The following is an 18475-nucleotide window of genomic DNA, read 5'->3' as shown; positions in this document are numbered from 1 at the left end:
GGACGCCACGGCCCCGCTGACCCCCCCCTTCCCCCGGAGCCCACCGTCCCGGCCCACAGATGCCGCGCCCTCTGGCCCTGCCAGGCCCCGGCCCCCCAGCCCGCCGGACACTGCCCCCGGCCCTGGGAGCCACTGCTGCTATGCTTCTCTCCAAAAGAAAACAGAACCAACAAAAACTGCATCAACGCAACTTCCTCAGCTACCTGGCGGTCTCACGCCACGACCGCTCGAGTGTCCTCAGAGACCCCCACCGAGCTTTAGCCGGCAGAGCGGCCCGGCCGGAGCGTGACCGGCTCGTCTGCCGCCTGTCCCCCTCCCGCTCACGCTCCCCTGTTTTTGTCTTCATGACTCTTGTACACTTTCTCTTTGATGAAAAAAATCTGTTTGGTGGCTTATATTTTCAGTGAAGAACTTTGGGGGGGGTTTGTGGAACAGACCTACTTAGAAGTGGACAAAGAAAACGGGGTTTTGTCCCCTTCCTGATTAAAAAGGGAAACAGAAAACTGATTTCTTAGAGCTGGAGGTCTGAGCCGCCGTGGCCCAGAAGCCACCCCAGGGGCGTGTGGCCGACGCGGTGAAGATAATAAGAACGATTTCAATTTCCAACTTAAGAAACATTTTTCAGAGTTTTTTTCCTTTAATGTCAAACTCTTTGGCTTTAAGTAGAAATCCAAAAAGTTTTTTTTAACAAAAAGGAAGGAAGCATACCTGTAAACTACCTTGCCAGCTAGCCAGCCAAGGACGCCGGGCACCTGTGCTCCAAAGGAAATCCAAAAAGCAAACATGAGACGTCGAAATCCAAAATGGTTTTGTCACTGCCAAAGTATCTTGTCCACGGTTTTCCTCCACCCTTGGATTTGTTCAGGTGTCGTCCTGTTCTCTTGCTTTGATTCCGTGTCTGGGGTGTGGGGACATTGGGGTTTGGAGGGTTTCACTCAACAAGAAGTCCCTTGGGTTTCTTGGCCGTGACGGAGGGCGCCCTGCCCACGTGTGTGTGCGTCTGCGTGTATACACGCGTGCGGGGGACGCCCCCGTCTGTCCTCATGCCCTCCGTGAATTTTCCTCCCATTGCATGTTTTCCACTCGTGAGAAAGCGCTAACGTGTCCTTCCCAGGAGAGAATGACTCTGAAACAAAACTGTGACCATCTTGCGTTGATTTTTGACTGCTTTTCAAAGCTCGAGGAGACAGCGTCTGGGCCTGGTAACTGCTGCTTCTCCGTCTCTCCTCTACCTCTCCTCGCACCCCACGAGGCCACCGCCGCCGCCCCGGCCCCAGAGTCTGCCGTCCCCACTGTCCTCTCTGCACACTGTTTCAGAAATAGAAGGAAAGCGACGAACAGGAACGCCCTCCGCAGGCCTGCTGGAGACTCGGTCAGCTGCAGAGAGCCCCACGTCTCTCTCTACCTGCCCCTCGGGGGCGTGGTCTCTCGGACCCCCCAGCCCCGTCCCCTCACCCCACTCAGCTGCCCTGACCATCTCAAGGAGGAAGTGAAGGAGTAAGGAAGCCGTCACGTGGACCCAGTGGGAGGACCCACGGCAGACGCGGCCCGTGGTCTGGCATTTTCTTGCATCGCTGTGAGAGATTCCCAGGACTGCAGTGCAATACGGGGAGTGACCAGCTACTGAAACTGGGGCTCTTGGGGGCCCCGTCGAGAGGCAAGAAGTCAATAGTCTACGCTAATGTGAATGTATATAGTCCTTGCAGAGGTCCAAATAATGATGTTCATGGTGGTGATAATAAAGAAGGGATGTTCGCCAAATAAAAACAGAGGGAAACTGCAGAAGTATATAAAGCTTAGGACGTAGATTGTCAAAGAAATTGGAACTGTGGTCCTGCGGGGAGCAGTGGGTTTGCGTGATTGCTGTGATTTTCCCAGAGCTGTAGGAATTCATTGTTCGGTCCTGGGAGGAAGGGTTCCGTCCAGGGGCCACAGGCCAGGTGCCATCCCCAATCCTACTGACAGTGGAACCCGATTCTGAAAGTCGAGGTAGACCTCTTATCCTCCAGAAATGTCCCCAGGCCCAAGCCACAGGCCTGTGCACCTGTCAAAGGTTTGCTTTAATGGGTTTCAGAAAACCAAGGATCGGTTTGGGATTTGGGCTCTCGATGAGACGCTGAAAGCCCTCCTGTCATGTGTCTGGGCGTCCGTCTTTCTCTCTGGCAAGCGTTGAACCTATGAAAGCAGCAGTTTTGGACGTGGGCCTTGGAGGCAGGTGTTTTTGGATTCTGTTTGCCAAGGTTCTGTCCAGGGAGCATCTGCCCTGGGTACACTGGGGGTTCGGGTGACCAGGTCTAAGGCCCCGATGACCCACATCCCTGACGTTCGGACTAGGGTGAGGCTGCTGGTCTGAGGCGAGGCATGCAGGAGCCCTCACCTGGGACCCGCTGGTTTGCTCTGCCAGCCCATTTCCCTGCCCCTCACAAGGCCCCCCCTTTGGGGACAAGCAGGTGCACCAGGGGGTATAGCATGTCGGCTGGCTGGGGGTGCCCCTGCCACACCCAGGCCGAGGGTCCAAGATAGGGCAGCCCCTTCCACCCTAGCTGTTGGGAACAGGTCACCCTCAAGCCAGCTCTGAAAGGCCATCTTCCCAGTGTGGTTCCCACATCCATGTCCCATATATCAAGAAGCCAGCCCCCAGGGGGCTGAAATAGCCCGGCATGAAGAGCTGACCACAGGGTGATGGATGGAGCCGGTGCGGGCTGAAGGCTTTGCGGGATCAGGGGATGGCAGCCAGGTGGGGTCGGGGGCTTGCAGTGAGGAAGCTGAGGCCCAGACCCAGCAGCAGAGAGATGTCCTGGTAAGTGCCGTGTCCGCCACTGCCCTGCAGCTCCTCCCACTCAGGGAAGCCTGAAAGGGGCACTGGGGCTCGCTCGGTCCATGTTTTGGGAGCTGTTGTTCTGTCCGTCACTGTGCCCAGACCCCATTCGGCCAAAGACTTCACAGCAGAACCAAACACAGAACCGAGAGCTTTGGGCAGGGGCTGTGGCAGAATTTCTGCATTAGGACAGGGGCTGCAGTGTGCACCTGCCTTTCTTATGCAAAGAGGGGATCTAGCCTCCTGCTCTCTGCTCAGACTATCGTGCCCTGCGACCTCCTGAGCTTATAAACCACTGGCCGGCAGGGCAGCGTGCAGGGTCTCCGTCCTGCTGGCCACCACCAGGTTAGACACAGGTGACCCAAACCCTCAGTGAGATGCGGATGCTCATAGAGCCTCCCTCCCCCTAAATCAGATTCTCCCGTTCTGAGCCCAAAGCTACTTCAGGAAGACAGAGCGAGGCAGGCAAGCCAGGCAGCAGTCAGAGCTCCCTCATCCACAGAGCCAAGCTGCATATGGTGCACAGACGGAGGGACAATGAGATGGATGCTGGCACCCCTAGGCCCTCCCAACCCCCGGTGTGTGATCCCTTCACCTTTCCCAACCCCTCCTCTGTCTCCTTGTTTCCCGTCCTGCCTTGGACCCAGGCTGGCCTTTCTGTTAGGACATGTCACCATCCCCTGGTGATGTCTGGGGGGCATCTGTACCAGGACCACTGCCTCCTACTCCACGTGTGAACAGGCTGGCACACCCCAGACCATCAGAACAGAGGGTCCCCATCCCCACAGCTCACCAGGACCAAAGGGAAGCCGTGGGTGTTACCAGGAGCAAAGAGGAAAGCTGGAGACAGCCTTGGAGGTCCAGATGGTCAGGGCCAGAGCAAGAGGGGCCAGATGCCCAGGCAAGGGGCTTCCCCATGGGCTCCACAGGTAGGACCACTCATCAGGACCTCTACAGGTTCCGCAGCAGAGGGAGGGAGACAGGAGAGGGGCTGAGAGGTATTGGTTTTAGTTTCATCTCAATGACATGGTAGACAGGGATCAGGACAGGCCCTAACTTCCTCTCTTGGCCAATTTTCCCAGACATATCCTCAAAATGACACCAAAGCCCCTTCAGTGTTATCCACCCATCCTGCCTGTTCCAGCCTACTCTAGCCAGCATGTCTGGCCATTCTGCCCATCCCACCAGCCAACCTATAATTATTTCTTGATTCTTTTATCTCATCAGCTCATCCTTCTGACAATCCAGTCACCTGTCTGGCCATCCATCCATCCATCCATTCATCTTTCCAACCATCTACCCATCTATCTGTCCACCCATCCATCCACCTATCCAGCCACCCATCCATCCACCCAGCTACCCATCCATCCACCCAACTTTCCATCCATCCATCCATCCATCCACGCACCCGCCCATCCATCCACCCATCCATTTACCTATTCATCCATTCACTCATCATCAACCCACCCACCCAACCATCCATCCACCTATCCATTCATCCACTCATCTGTCCACCTATTCACCCACCAACTCACCCATTCAGCCAAACACCCACCCATCCATCTGTCCATCTATTACTGTATCCCAGCTGCCACTGGATTCCACCCTCCCCGACTCAAACTTTCACCGAATTACCTGTCTCTCCACCAGCCACCCCAATACACACCAGGCATGTATCTGTCCAGCTGTTCTCCAGTCTAACCCACATAGCCATGCCTCAGTCCATCCACCCTGTCCGCCTTGGCATCCACTGAACCCAGAGTAGCATCACCAAGTCCCCCAGTGTTCCAAGCTGCAAGGGCAATTTGGATCTTTCCATGACCTTGACTGCCCTAAAGGAATCTGCCTGTGGGGTCGGACAACCTCCCCCAGTACCTCAATCATTGGTCCAGGCCTACTCCGGGGACAGCTAAAGCTCTGCTGCAGGTGTTGTGAGTAGATTGGACCAATGTCCTAGCAACAGCTTTGGCCAGTCTGGGCCCGCCTGGCAAGCAGTGGCCAGACGCCAGAGCCAGGAGTGCTCATTGGGAGATGGCCCACACACCTGCTCAGGGGCCCTGTGACCAGGGCCACCAGTCAGGGTGAGCACATTCCCTGGCAAGACCCCAACATTGTGGGTTTCCTGTCCTTGTCTCCAAGGGTCACTGCCCAGAGGAGGTCCTCAGGAAAGGAGGGGGCGGGGGAGAAAGATGCAGCGCCCTGGAGCTCTTCTATCCAGGTGTTCACGGTCTGCTATGCCTCCTTGCCACTCCTGTCGTCCATCCTGGGCCACCAGACTCTGGAAGTTAGCCCTTTAGAGCGCTGGAGAGCTGTGGGAATAGCCCCTGCCCAAGCTGAATTCGGTTGATGGCGGGGTGTTCTCTGGGCACTAGAGGCCCCAGGCTGCCATGCCACACGGGATATTTTCCAAAACGGGGCTGGGAGCAAGGTCCCCAGACGGTGGTCCAGCTGGCAGGATTGGAGGAGAGAGCAGAACACAGGGAGCTAGACTGGGGTACACTTCTGCTCCTCTCACCCATCCACCGCATGGATAAGGCCTGGGCAGCCCAGCATCTGTGACGGCACCTGCCTGGCCCCCCCCAGTTCTGAAAAACTCCATTTTGCATGCTTTCTATTCCTTTTCTTTCCTTTCAGCGCCTGGAGCGCCGCCCCAAAGACCCCTTGTGCTACGTCAGGGCTCAAATTGGAGCCTGTTTTACAAATGTTAGAACACAGGCAGTGGACACCCTTGCTGTCGACCAGGATGCGGGAGCCCAGCCAGGCTGGCCTCCAGGTGTCAGGCCCTGGGAACAGGCTTGTGGGGATTGGATGGATTTTTCCTCCTCTTTTTCTTCTTCTTCTTAACTCCCCAAAAGGAGTTGGAGCGATTGTTGGTTCATGTTCCTGTGACGGGTTTTCTCAGTGCCGTGGGACCCGTGGCATGCCGTCCACATCGCGTGTCCCCTGATGCGCTTTGTTTGACCTGGGTGCCGTGAGACGTCATGATTCAGGTCACGTCCGTTATCTGTGTCGTGTAATAAAGCCAACGTTTGCCATCACAGGGCTGTGCCTCTCCTTGGTTCCCGGTGACTAATGTCTTTGTTCACCGTTTATGTACCGGGAGCTTTCTCTGTGCCGTGCAAGAGAGACAAGGCCCTGCCCCATGGGGGTGTGAACAAATGGGTGACATAAGTTGGGGTGTGAATAGGAACGGACTCCCTGGCTCAGTCCACCCACAGCCTCCTGTGCTCCTGCCAAGTGGGGTGAACTTTCAGAAGCTGTGTCCTCAAGGTGCTCTGGGTGACCTTGGGCCCCAGATGATGCCCATGGCTTCAAGGACCCCAGGCCCCACTCCCTGTGGCTGTGCTGGGCATCTCCCACAAGACCCTAAGGGAGGACAATGAGGGAAGGGACACCTTGACCCCAAGGAGCCAGGGTGCTGCAGCTGTGGTGTCCTGGCTCCCAGGGCAGGTCCTGGCCAGATTCGGATGCCCAGGACTTGGCATTCTTGGTGTGCTGGCAGCCCCTGGGAGGAAGGGGTGTTATTAATACTTGGGCCCAGGCTTAGAACATGATGTATTTTGAAAGGCGTCATTGGAAAGGCCAGCATGGGGGTAAGTCTGTCCCCGCGCCAGGAGGCTGGCGGGAGCCCCAGCTGGGCCTGGTGTGTCAGCAATCCCAGCAGAGAGCAGGCTGACAGCGTTTTTCCATTGCAGAGATCTGAGCTCAGACGGAGGCTGGCGGGGGGCCCGGCCTGAGTCCAGGCGGCTTTTGGCTTGGACACAGCCACCGTGGTGTTCTGCCTCCCACGTGGAAGTGGAGGGAAGGGCCCAGGCCAGAGGCCCTCCGTGAGGCCTCAGACCCCCAGGAGGCGGAGGACCTGATGGCCTCGTGCTACAGGAAAGATGGCCATATTTCCATCCTCACCCAGACAGCCTTGGGCTGGCCCTGTCCTCAGGGCAGACACGGATGCTGCCCTTGAGGCACTGTGACCTGCCAGGGGAGACCGAGGTGGAGTCCTGGTGGAAGCAGGAGCAATCAGGGAGGCTTCCTGGAAACAGTGGTGCAGTGGCCAGAGGGCCTCCCACATCAGTGCATGTGGCTGTGTGGACTCAGGAGCAGAGGGGGTGTGGCCGGCAAGGAGCGCAGTGCGTGCGGAGGCCAGCCCCTGAGAGCAGAGCCAGGCGACCTGGGAAGTGCGCTTGGGCCCAGGAGGCAGGCCCTGCACTTGGGAGGGTGGAGCAGCAGCGGCAAGCACTTCCACGCCCACAGGCCAGCTCCGTGTGAGATGCAGCTCTCCCCCCAATTCCAAGTCCGCAGGGAAGAGGCCCCAACGGGCCCAGCGTGGACCTAGCAGCTATGGCCTGGAGGGGGGGCTCTAGGCCGGGGGTGCAGGCATGCCCAGAGGAGTCCCCCTAACACAAAGCAGGAGTTGCACCGAGGCTGAGCCAGGCTGAGGCCAGCCAGAGCAGTCGCTCCAGCGAAGACAGATGGAAACCAGGGCACACGGGGACACAGGCCCACAGCCGCCCTCCAGGGGCGAGAAGTGAGGAGCAGAGGCTGGCCTGGAAGCCAGAGACTTTACAAGTGGCCTTCAGGCCTCCAGTGTCCATCACAGATCTGCACCTGGTTCAACTTTCATGACCTGTAGTCAGGGCAGGACTCTGTCTCCCACCAGCCATCCGGTCCAGAATGAGGGTGCGAGGGGAGTGTCCATGGGGAATCGATGGGGGTGTCAAGACCAGGAACGGGCCCTACCCTGCCCAGACCACGGGCCTCTGACCTCCTGCGGCACACCCCCTGCATCACCCCACCCGGTCTTTGCTTACACTGGTCCCTCCACCCACACTGCCCTCTGCCCCAGCCCTGCCTGACCCGTCGCTCTAGGGCAGCCCCAGCGCCGTCTCCTCCGGGATGCCTGTCCTCATCCCACGTGCCGTCCTTCCCCCTTGTGCACGCTTGGGAAATTAACTTATCCCCGTGTCATCCTACCCGTGGCCTGCCACTGGAGGTGTGACACCGAGCAGGTGTGGTGGTGAGCCCGGTGGAGCTCACGCAGGTGGAGACCCTGCCTGGCCCTGCCTCAACGCCACTCCTCTTTCCACCTGTGTCCTGGGCGGGGGTCCTCCTGGGTGAGAAAGAAGGGGCAGGGCCCAGAAGCTGGGGGTGGAAGTCAGCCCGGCGGGAAGAGTTTTAAGGGCTCTAGTGGGAGCAGCTGGCCTGGGGAGGAGCTTAAAATCCTGGGGGAGGGCAGGTGCTGGTGCGGAGGTGAGCTCGGAGGCCATGACCCACCGATCCACCGATGTGGCCGTTCCTCAGCCACACTCTCTTCCCACCCCCTACCAAGGCCTGGCTGCAAAGCGTTTCCACAGACTCTGAGGCCCAGGGCTGGGGGGCCTGGAGCAGGGCCCAGAAGCCCCCTCTGGGGCCAGGGGATGGGGACAGGAAGGAGGAGGAGCCGGGGGAAACAGAGGGAGACCAGGAAGATGGAGATGCAGGCTTTCTCCTGTCTCTGGTGGCGGGGGAGGACCTGGCTGAGTACCCGGCGCCTGACCAGGTAACACCCACAGGGAGCCCAGTGGGGGCTGGCCAGGGACCTCAGGAACTCGTGCACGGATTCCGGGGGACCGACGGCTGCAGCCATGACCCTCTTCCGGGCCACTGTCCCTGACCCAGAAGAGGGTCGTGGGTGTGCCCACTCCTGTAAGGCTGGGGAGGATGGCCGGGCCCCAGCCCACATGGCCTTCCTGCTCCCTCCAGCATGTCCCCTTGGAGCCAGTGACCCTGAGGACAGACAGGGTCAGTCCTGTTCCCCTCTGCCCTCCCTCGAGAGGAGCCTAAGGGCCGTCCTGCCTCTGGGCTCAACCTGGGGTCGTGCTGGCAGGAGCTGGAGGCCATCAAACTGAAGCTACGGGCCATGGAACAGGCCCAGGGGCTGGAGACGCCCGGGCCGCAGGGCCAGGCAGCGGGGGAGGAGGGCGCAGGGGCCGCACTGGCCAGGCAGCTGCTGAGCCCCGAGGCAAGTAGGAGCCAGCGGGCCCAGCGACCCCTTCCCTGGTGGGTGGGCCACGAGTCCTTGGGCTCACGGCTCTGAGCCCCCTTCCCCGTCAGCACATCTGGGTGGGCTGCAGCTGCGGCAGGCACAGGGCCAGCTCACAGTGAGAGCCCGGGGTCTCCATGTGTCGGGCCTGGCCAGGGCAGGTGTGCAGTGAGCCCTTCCAGAACAGTCCCAGGGGTGACCCACTTCCCCGAGGAGTGAGGAATGAGCCACACGTGTGAGGCGCCTGCCCTTAGCAGCTGCTGGGAGCCCCCTGCCTGTGGTGAGACCCCTTATCCTACCCTCTCTGTGGGTTGTCCCTGCCCCGGGACCCCCAAGAAGAAGGTGGGGTCGGACCACAGATCCGTCTATGTGGGCAATGTGAGTCCGAGGGGGACAAGATGGGGCCCTTGAAGTGGGCACCCATGGTCAGCCACCTCCTCCTGGCCTGGAAAATTAGAGAAAGGGACACAGGCTCAGGAGGGGATGAGCCAGAGGACGGGACCTGACTGGGAGGTGGGCCACCTCAGGAGGGAACGTGGGCCCTGTGTCCTCAGGCATTTGGTTTCCCGACGTGAGCTGGGATTTACCATTTCCACGGGAAATCTCCAGTTGGCCACCCTGGCCACAAATCCCACTTTAAAAAGCCACACTTTGTCTGGACAGGCCAGATGAACTTAGGGGTAGTCTCACACATGGAGGGCGCAGTCTCTGTCTCCAGTCCACCCCCAGCAGGGGTGGGGTCCGAGGCCACGGCTACTACCTCCGCCCCGGGGTCCAGTCAACCTCTCTACCAAGAAAATGTGCTGCAGGAGCCCCCGGGAGGGCGAGGTCTCTGCAGGAGGCCTCCCCCCCCAGGGGCCCGTACCTGTGGCAGGGAGATTACAGGGGCACAGCAGAGGACCTGTAAGCCTGCTTCAACCCCTGCGGGGAGGCCCACTGGGGCACCATCTTGTGTGACAATTTCTCCGGACACCCCCAAGGGGTCAGTGCCAGCCAGGCAGCGGAGAGCGGGGGATGGAGGGGGCCCAGGGAGGAGGCCTCCGGAAGGGCCAAGCACCCTGGGGTACTGCGGAGCCCAGGCATCCCGGGGTGGCCCGCGCCTGCCCTGCCCGCCCACCCCAGCTATGCCTACATAGAATTTGCTACCAAGAGCTTGGCCCAAGCCACAGTGGAGCTGGATGAGAGCGTCTCCGAGGCCAAGTCATCAAGGTGTGTTCCCTAAACCACGTTAACCCACGAATCCCTAAGGAACCAGGAAACGCAGGCACAGGGAGGCCACCACCCTTCTCCAACCCCCCAGTGTCTCTGGGCACATCCGTGGGCAGCAGGGGTGGGGGTGCCTCAGGGACCAGTGGGTCTCCACTGGATGGGGCACTGGGGAGGTTCCCTTCCCCAACTGGACTCCTGGGGGATGCTGGGTGGACAGGGGCACATCACCTGACCATGTCTGGCTGGACAGTTCAGGTCTGAGTAGGAATTTTGAGAAGGCTGGGAACAGGTTAGAAGGGTCTGATGCCCCAGCGCTCCATGCCCAGGAGCTGCGGGTTGTAATTACCGCTGCAGTAGCCGCTGCACACGGGCCTGTGAGCCTCCCGCGGAGAAACCCCCGACGGCCTCCTGGAGGCAGCGTTAGCCCTGGGCTCTGCCCTGCGCTAGATTGAGGCTGCGCGGGCGAGGAGGAGAGAACAGGTGTCTCAGAGGGACTCAGCCTTCGGCTCCAGGTGCTGCCCAAAAGGACCAGCTTGCCAGGGATCAGCTCCACGGACCGCGAGGGATTGCGAGGACAGCGGGGCGCCGGAGCAGGACCCTTCCCCCGCAGCAGTCTCCCGGGCCGGGCCCGCGGCAGAGCACGCGGGCGGAACCGGTGGGCGGGACCACGGGGAGAGGGGGCGGAACCCGGGGGCGGGGTCGCGGCCCGCGTCAGGCCGGGGGGGCGGGGCCCGCGCTCACGTTCCCCTTTCGGCACGCCGCGGCCGTGGAAGGTTCTCTCCGCGGTATTCGCCGTATTGAAGAGAGGATGCATTGACTTTGAGAGCGGGGCCGGGGTGGGTTGGGAGTGAACAGCTGTGCTCTCGGCGGGAATAACTACGCAGCGCCCCCAGCCGGAGCCACAAGTCCTGCATGAAGCCGGGCACCACCGGGGTGGGTGGGGGGGTCCCGTGCCACTGGGGGCTTTGGAAGGCACTGGGCAAAGCTTCGGGCAGGTAGCGCTGAGTTAGCTTGAGGCTCCAAGTCTTTTTAAAGAGAAGTAGAACTGTGTCTTAATGCTGAAGCATCCATTAAATTCGAATAGTTTCTAAACGCACGTGACAACAGGCCTCCCCTTTATTCGCCTCTTTCTCAGGTGCAGGCCTGACAGTAAAAGGCGGGTGATGGGTCCCAGAGCGGGCCCTACCCCACTTCTCAGCCAGTAGCCAGCCCCCTGCTCCACGGGGAGCTGTGGCTGTGAGTCCAGCCCAGGCCTGGAGGCCTGCGGGGTACGTGCTGTCCCCACGGTGAGTGACACAGCGTGAGGCCATGCGGGAGGGCAGGCGCCTCGGGTGCCCAGGCCTGGCCCTTGTCGGAAGGGAGTTCCGACAAGGAACTGGGCACTCCGACTGCGGCCTGTCTGAGGCAGAAACACCCCACTTCCTCCCTGAACGTGTCGTATGTGCTGCCTCCCACTGCAGGGCTGGGAAAGGAAACTCCCTTTGCTCGGGAGCTAAGTAACTGCCAACGACCCCTCCTAAGGGACTGGCCTGGTTATCCTACATACCAGTTCCTTACGCCAGGCACAGAGCTGCTCAGGGCTTCAATCCACAGCGGGTCCACAGGTGGGGGGGGACAGGCCACCCCTTGGCTCTCCACCTGCGTTTGTCTCTGTTGTCCTCTTTCAGGCCAGCTTCATACTTCCTGTGTCTGGGGTCAAGTCTGTCCTTGAGTGGGGTGAATGATGTCCCCTAAAAAATGTGTCCACGTCCTGATTTCCAGAACCTACAAATGTGACCCTATTTGGGAAGAGTTCAGGATGATTCTGGATTATCTGGGTGGGCCCTAAATCCAATGAGACACATGCCCACAGAGAGGACGTGGAGAAAGAGGCGAAGGTTGTAGTGTTGTGTCTATAAGCCGAGGACCTCCAAGAACCACGGGTGGCCCTCAGAAGCTGGAGAGGCATGGACCAGACCCTCCCTGAGAACCTCCCGAAGGAATCGGCCCTGCTGACCCCTTGATTCCTGACTCTGGCCTCTGGAACCGGGAGTACATTTCTTTGTTCTCTCCCGCTCGCTCGCTCACTCACACACACACCCCATGAAAAGGCAGGAAGGAGGGGCTAGTGTCAGGGCAGAGCCGGGCATGGCCCTGGACCCCCGGCAGTCAGGAGGGCGCAAAGGCGGCACGCCACCCGGACACAGTTTCCTGGCCTGAAGCTTATGCAGCACCGCGCAGGTGACCCCAGCTCCTGCCTGCTCGGCACCCAGGGGTTGCTTGCCCTACTCAGCAAGCGGGGGGATTTGCTTCCACCTTGGGGCACTCACCGTGCATGCTGGCTTTTCTGTGAGGTCCTGCTGGCAGCACCCCCCACCCCCCAGCTGGTTCCTTTTCAGAAGTGTTCCTGACCCCTTCTGTGTGGCCACTCTGAGGAGAGAGTGGCCCTAGGAGTCCCTCCTCTCCCGTGGATTTCAGGCCCAAGCAGACCAAGAGGGAGGGAGGACGGAGAACACTCCTGACTTGGCGGCCACAAAGGTGGCGAGGGCTCCAGGCGGTGAGCTGCTGAGTAGACTTGCGTGGCTGTGCCTGGAGGAGGCTGGTCTGGGGCAGAAGGACGGACAGGGAGCAGTCACCCAAACAACAGCCACAGGCTGACTGCGAGCTGCACCTGATGGGGCTCAGCTCTAGGGTGGAGGGACAGGCAGGCAGGTGGCCCACAAGGAGGCTAGCCTGAAGGCAGAGAGCTGCAAAAAGGTGATGGGAAACCACCACAGGACGGCTCCATTGGCAGCTCATGGGCCAGCACATTACTTCTGAGCCTTGCTTTTCTCAGGCTTAAAATGCAGATGCTACCTAATGATGTGTGTGAAAACTCCTGAATGTAAAGCACGTTTAAGGGCTGGTCTGGCTGCACCTACAGAAAAATCCGAATAGCAGTGGCTTCAACAAGATAGCAGTTTATTTTATTTTCCTCTATAAAATACTGACTACAAGAAGTCCAGGGCTATGTCAGCAAAACCCGCGTTCCTGCTATCTTTCTGCTCCCCATCCTTAGGAGATAAAGCTTTTCCTCATGCTTTCAAGTGGGCTGCCTTAGCTCCAGCCATCATATCCGAGATCCAGATGGGAAAAGATGAAGGAAGGGTACTCCATCTGCTAGCTGAACCCCCCTTCAAATTATCTTTCCTGCAAGTCTCTCCCAACACCATCCACTCCCATGCCATGACTACCTACCCATGTGCTACGGAGAGGGAAAGATCTTCTGTCCAGTCAATTGTGCCCAGTAACACTGGAGCTTTGTTAGCAAGGAAGCAAGCTGGCCACCTGGACCCCAAGAGCCACTACTCAGGCAGGAGCAATTGCTGCCAAGAGCTCAACCAAAGCTGCGTGGGTGGCGTCAGAACCAGCACCTGCTGGTCGGTGCCGCTCAGCGCTACTCTAGGGTTCCAGTCCCACCTGCAGCGAGAGGTGGGGTGCTGGCCCTTGTGTTTTTAATACCTGCTCCTGACAGAGTTCTCCCTCTACTCCTGTAACTTCAAACACGAATCCTGTGCTCCTCAGACGGGAGGGGAGGGAAGGGAAGGCAATGCAACGGCGGCCGGCCCCGTCCAGGCGCTAACAGCCTTCCCCATTCCCCAGGGGGTCCCAAGCTGCCTTCTTCCTGTCAGAGGTCTTCCCTGGTGCGCCTGAGAAGGGGAGGGAGGGACTCACAGCTGTCATGGGGCCTGCGACTCACAGCCAGTGTGCTGAAAAAATGACAAAGGTACTAGAGCCTGGGCTGCCAGATCCCAGAAGGACTGTCACCTGGACTGGCCGAGCGGGCCTCTGGGGAAGCAGAGTGCAGAAGTCCCATCACGTCAGCTCCACCCCAGCTTGGGGGCCTGCAGAGGCAGCATGTGAGCAGGGACTCCTCTAACTCAGCCCGGCCCTCGGGCCGGTAGGAACTGCCACACGCTAACCGAGGAGGCCTCAGAAAGCCAGCGGCAACTGACCAGCCGAGTCAAAGCTCCCTGGCGCTGAGGGGTGCCTCCCAAGGCCAGGCGCAAGCCTGGAGACATGAAGGCCCCTCCCTGCAGGCGGAGGTGAGTGGGCTGTAAAGGGGGGCCCCTCTAGATCTGGCTCTGACCACGGGAGGCCTGACACACCTGCCCGCCAGGTCAACCTCCGGAGCAGAGGCCCACCCACAAGTCCCTCTGCGCCTCTCTCTGCTGCCCCCCCAACTGAGGCCTCTTTACAGCCCGAAGCTCCATGGGCTCTCTCACCTCCCCCCACCCCTTCATGCCCCCCTGCTCTGTCCGCTCCCCGACCTGTGCGCCAACCTCAAGAGTCTCGCGTTACACTCTCTTCGGTTAAACCCTGTGCTCACACAAGGAAAACGCCAAATCCAATCTCAGAGGACCTTTAGTCTGCACGCACCATGCCTGAGACCCTGCCCCCAGGCAGCATGTCCACGATGCTCGGAAACAGGTGAAAGGTCATGAACACCCATCTGAGTAACACGGTTATGTCCACAGGGCCCCCGCTCAGCACACCTGGATCATCATGGACGTCACCATGCTATCGAAGGCCCTGCAGAGAGAAAGAGCCATCAGGGAAGCAGCCCGGCCTCTGCAGCACCGCCCAAGACCTGGGACCAGAAGACTCCCCAGAGTCAGGTGCACTTGGCCTCGAGGCCAGCGTCCTGCCACCCCGGCAGCACAAAGCTAAGTCTCGTGCCTCCTCGTGCCCTGAGTGGTTCCCGTAGTCCTGCCACGGCTGGACCTCCAGGGAGGGGTGCAGGGGCGGTGGCACGGGTTCACAGGCCGGTGGCTGTCCCTGTCCTGCGCAGCCTGGGAGACATAGGACTGTGTGTACCAGCACTTGCTTCTCTCACCTGGGGCCCAGGATGAACCGAGACACAGCGTCATGGCTGAGGGAAGGCGCCATGGGAAGGGCCTGGCTTGGGTCCCCGCACAATCCTTTCGGCTGCGGGCTACGAGGAGCCCCTCGGGGACCACGTCTAGGAATGCAGGGAACTCCCAGGAGCAGATGTGGAATGTGTGCATGCGAATGCTTCTTTATAAAATCTTGGTGATGTCCCAATGTCACGTCTGTATCTATCGGAGGACTACGTGAAAGATACTTCCAACCTAATTTCCTAACCATCCAAGTTCAACGTCAGAGACCAAACCGGGCAGGAACAGGAGGACGTTTTCTCACAAAGGTCCTGCAGTATGCCTAGGCCCTTACTGGGTTCTGTGGGGGCTCTCGGACTGACTGGGCATACCTGGGAAACCGAGAGGGCGAGGTCTGTGCCCTGCCCTGCCCCCCAGTCCTCTCCCGTCTGATTTAGCTACTGGACGTCCACGTAGAGTTTCCTGGGAAAACGGGGTTCTGCTGCTTCAGAATCACTCGTTAGGGGAACGATGCCCATCACAGAAACAGACCTTCCCTCCCGCACGTTGAGAACCACGGCTCTCAGCAAGGTAGGGTCCGAACAGCAGTCAGCTCACCTGGACTGAATGCGGTCCCCGGGGTTGTAGAAGGGATTGCACATGACGTCCGTGTAGGAATTGTGCAGCTTCCGGAACATCTGAGACAAGAACCAATGGCATCAGCTCATGGGTACCCACGGCTGCTGCCAAGTTTTTGACTTCTCAGCATTGGAAACAAAGTGAGAAAGAGAAAATGCACCAGCCCAGGCACAGCCCGCAGACCCCTGTACTTACACTGCGGATCTCATTGTCTCGAAGCGCCGTGTTGGAGGAATCCACCACCATGACAAACTTCACCTTGGAATTGGTCACGTAGCCGTAGCTGCATAGCTGGTTAGGGAACACGATTTAACACAGGGACTCTGTGACAGCACGACAGAGGGCATCACCATGGAGGGTGTGTGAGCAGAGGGCCATCTGTGCACAGCCCCTGGCTCCAGGCTGCTTTGGAAAACTAGGACAAACTTGCATCGCAGAAGTCCCAGGCTGGACCTGCCCACAATCCTGGGAGGACCCCTGGGAGGACCCCCTGGCCATACTCCATGGACTGTACACTACCTTGGGGCACCTTCTGGGGTTTAGAGAAGGCACCTAAGCCTTGTTCAGACTTAAGCTCTGGGGCCCACCTGTCCAGACCCTGGAGCACCTCAACTTTGTTCTCAGTCACTTCCTGGCCCACCAGTGCTAACTGCAAAGCCGGAAGCCTAAGAATCAGGCAGACCATGCCTAAGGCACCCGCACCACAAAAGGCCACTTTATCTGGTAGAGCAGTGGCTCCCGGGCAGATGTCACCGAAGGCAAGCTAAATTACTACTCATGGAGCTATCTTTGCACTCCAGGAATCTCATACCATTTGTCCCAAGGACGGTCAAGTTTGATGGTGGCCTGTGGGGCTGGGCCGGGTGACAGAAGAAGAACCGTTCTTGCTCAGAGGCGGTGGCACTGCGGACAGAGCCCAGAAAGCCATCCTCACAGGCATGAAGGAGGAGGGTTCCCGGTTCTTCCGCAAACCAGACAAAGGACAAGTGCAGACTGTCGCACTTCTCCAGGGAATTCATGCCCAGCTTTTCCCACATTATCTTCCCAATTAAAGTAAAAAATTAGTCTCAAGCTGCCCTAATTCCCTGTTGGTTGAGAGCTCTCCTTTCCTTCCAAGCCATATTGTGTCTTTCAAGATCAGCTGATCCTACAGGACACTTCGAAACCGGAGGTGGGATCTCCAGACGTGAAACCTCACGGGGAGTGACCGCCGGCTGGGAGGCCCCCACCAGGTGTGAAGGATACACCTTGTAGTCCTCTGTGGGGTAGAGCAGGCCCAGGTAGAGCTCCCTCTGGTCCACCAAGGCCTTCCCCATGGCAGAGATCTTCTCGTCCACCACATCCAGGGACGTGTGCACCATGTAGTGGAATTTCAGCTCATTCTCGGTGGGGATGCTGCGGATGTAAAGAGGGTAATTCTGCAAGAGAGGATGCCGGAACTGAAGTGCCAGGAACCCACCCTGGGCTCACAGGCCTCGAGGACGAGGCCCCAGAGCACTCAGGATGGAGGACTGGCCAAGAGCCAAGACTTAGCCACACACTCTCATTCTCTAAAACCCATTGCTTCCTCCTCCAAACTGCAGTAGGCAGTGTCTTTGGGGAACCCAGTCATCTTGAGGTTTACCTCTTGCCTGCACAGGGCATCACTAGGGGGGCAGAAATGATGAGTTTGAGGACAGCCTGACAACAACCCTGCCAGCTGGAAAAGTCACCTTCTGTGCAGGGCCCAGTCCTAGCATGTGCTCCTCCCAGCCCATAAATACTAGGTGTTTTCCTATACACATGTATTGCAATCTCTTCACCTTGCCAGGGGCACTGACGTGTCCTCTAAACCCTGTCCAGGCTCAGCTCAAACCTCCCTTCATTTCTACATGTCCAGTTCTTACCATTCTAACCCCAGGGCTCCCACATGCCACCATTCCCTGATTCTATCCCGTGCCTGACGCTGCACAAATATAATAGACACAATACTGTCTCTACACTAACGGGGCTGACATGTGGTGAAGGACAGTCCACAAACCCAACAAATAAATAACGTGTCATGTGCTAAGACAGTGTCCCTTGAAGAACTTCCACAAGGACTGCGTCATGAGCCCAGTCTTATAAAAGACACAGGACACCAACGCTTTGTGCGGTAGGAAACCGTGTGGGTGGGCACCCAGCTCAGTCTTAGGATTCAGAAACAGCTTTCTGGAAGAAACAAAATCTACGGTGGCCTGCGTAAGACGATGGCAGTGGGTTTCCAAGCACAAAGGCCCAGAGGTGAGAAAGCAGAGCCTGTCAAGGGAGCTGCAGGTCAGTCCACTGGGTTGGAGTGGTGGGTTTGGGGAGCAGGGAATGAGGCGACTAAGTTATTCTGACGTGACCCTAAGGCCATAAGAAGCTACTGGAGAGATGTGGGGCCGGGACGTGACACGCTCTGGTTAGGGTTTAAAACAGCACGGTGGCTGCTGTGTGGAGAGGAGGCCGTCAGCCGTCCAGTGGGCAATGGCATGGCCGGGCGGAGTGCGCAAGGGCGGCAGGACGTACACAAGTGGACGGCTAGGCTCGGGAGCGGGAACCAACGGGGCCCGCGAACGGACGGGGGGACGCAAGCGGGGGTCCGGGGCTGCGTGCTCGCCCCGGTCTGACACTCCAGCCACAACAGACACCGCCCCCACCTGGGCGCGGCGAAGCCTCCAGGCCGTTCTTGCGGAGCCCTCGGGGCGGGGGCCTGGGCAAGGGTCCCGCAGCCCGCCGTCCCGCCCCCGGCCCCCCGGCGGCCCGCCGCCGAGGGCTGGAGCGGGACAGGCCCGCCCGCGTACGCACCTCCTTAGCGATCACCGCCACGCACACCGCCATCTTGGAGGCCCGGTCGGCCGCGTCACGTGACCCCGCCGCCAGTCACGCGACCGCCCTGGCCCCGCCCCGCCGCCCGGCAGGAAGAGGCGCCCC

The 18475-nt window shown here is 59.3% G+C and overlaps 2 protein-coding genes across 3 annotated transcripts; one reads left to right on the top strand and one right to left on the bottom strand.

The window, feature by feature from the left end:
• The first annotated feature begins 8099 nt into the window (after nucleotides 1-8099).
• Nucleotides 8100-11251, top strand: PABPN1L (PABPN1 like, cytoplasmic). The gene is given in 8 exon segments (XM_034639050.1): nucleotides 8100-8354; nucleotides 8682-8816; nucleotides 9123-9219; nucleotides 9716-9817; nucleotides 9959-10024; nucleotides 10027-10046; nucleotides 10559-10701; nucleotides 11182-11251. Coding segments are annotated over 8 exon segments (888 nt in total).
• Nucleotides 11252-14411: 3160 nt separating this feature from the next.
• On the bottom strand, nucleotides 14412-18464 carry TRAPPC2L (trafficking protein particle complex 2 like). 2 transcript variants are annotated; one of them, XM_002929849.4, is made up of 5 exons: nucleotides 18350-18464; nucleotides 16787-16959; nucleotides 15737-15824; nucleotides 15521-15600; nucleotides 14412-14597 (listed from the first exon to the last, which is right to left on the bottom strand). In XM_002929849.4, exons 1-5 carry the CDS (start codon nucleotides 18380-18382, stop codon nucleotides 14552-14554), a joined length of 420 nt encoding a protein of 139 aa, XP_002929895.4. In that variant the 5' UTR covers nucleotides 18383-18464; the 3' UTR covers nucleotides 14412-14551. The 2 variants fall into 2 exon arrangements, with proteins under 2 accessions (XP_002929895.4, XP_019648231.1); XM_019792672.2 differs by having other exon boundaries at nucleotides 16787-16936; nucleotides 18350-18419.
• Between the last annotated feature and the right edge of the window lie 11 nt (nucleotides 18465-18475).

This window comes from Ailuropoda melanoleuca, chromosome 12, assembly GCF_002007445.2.
Source record: "Ailuropoda melanoleuca isolate Jingjing chromosome 12, ASM200744v2, whole genome shotgun sequence".
In the NCBI taxonomy this organism is placed as follows: Eukaryota; Metazoa; Chordata; class Mammalia; order Carnivora; family Ursidae; genus Ailuropoda; species Ailuropoda melanoleuca.
The sequence above is the reverse complement of the archived record's forward strand: the minus strand, read 5'-3'. Positions and strand labels throughout refer to the sequence as shown.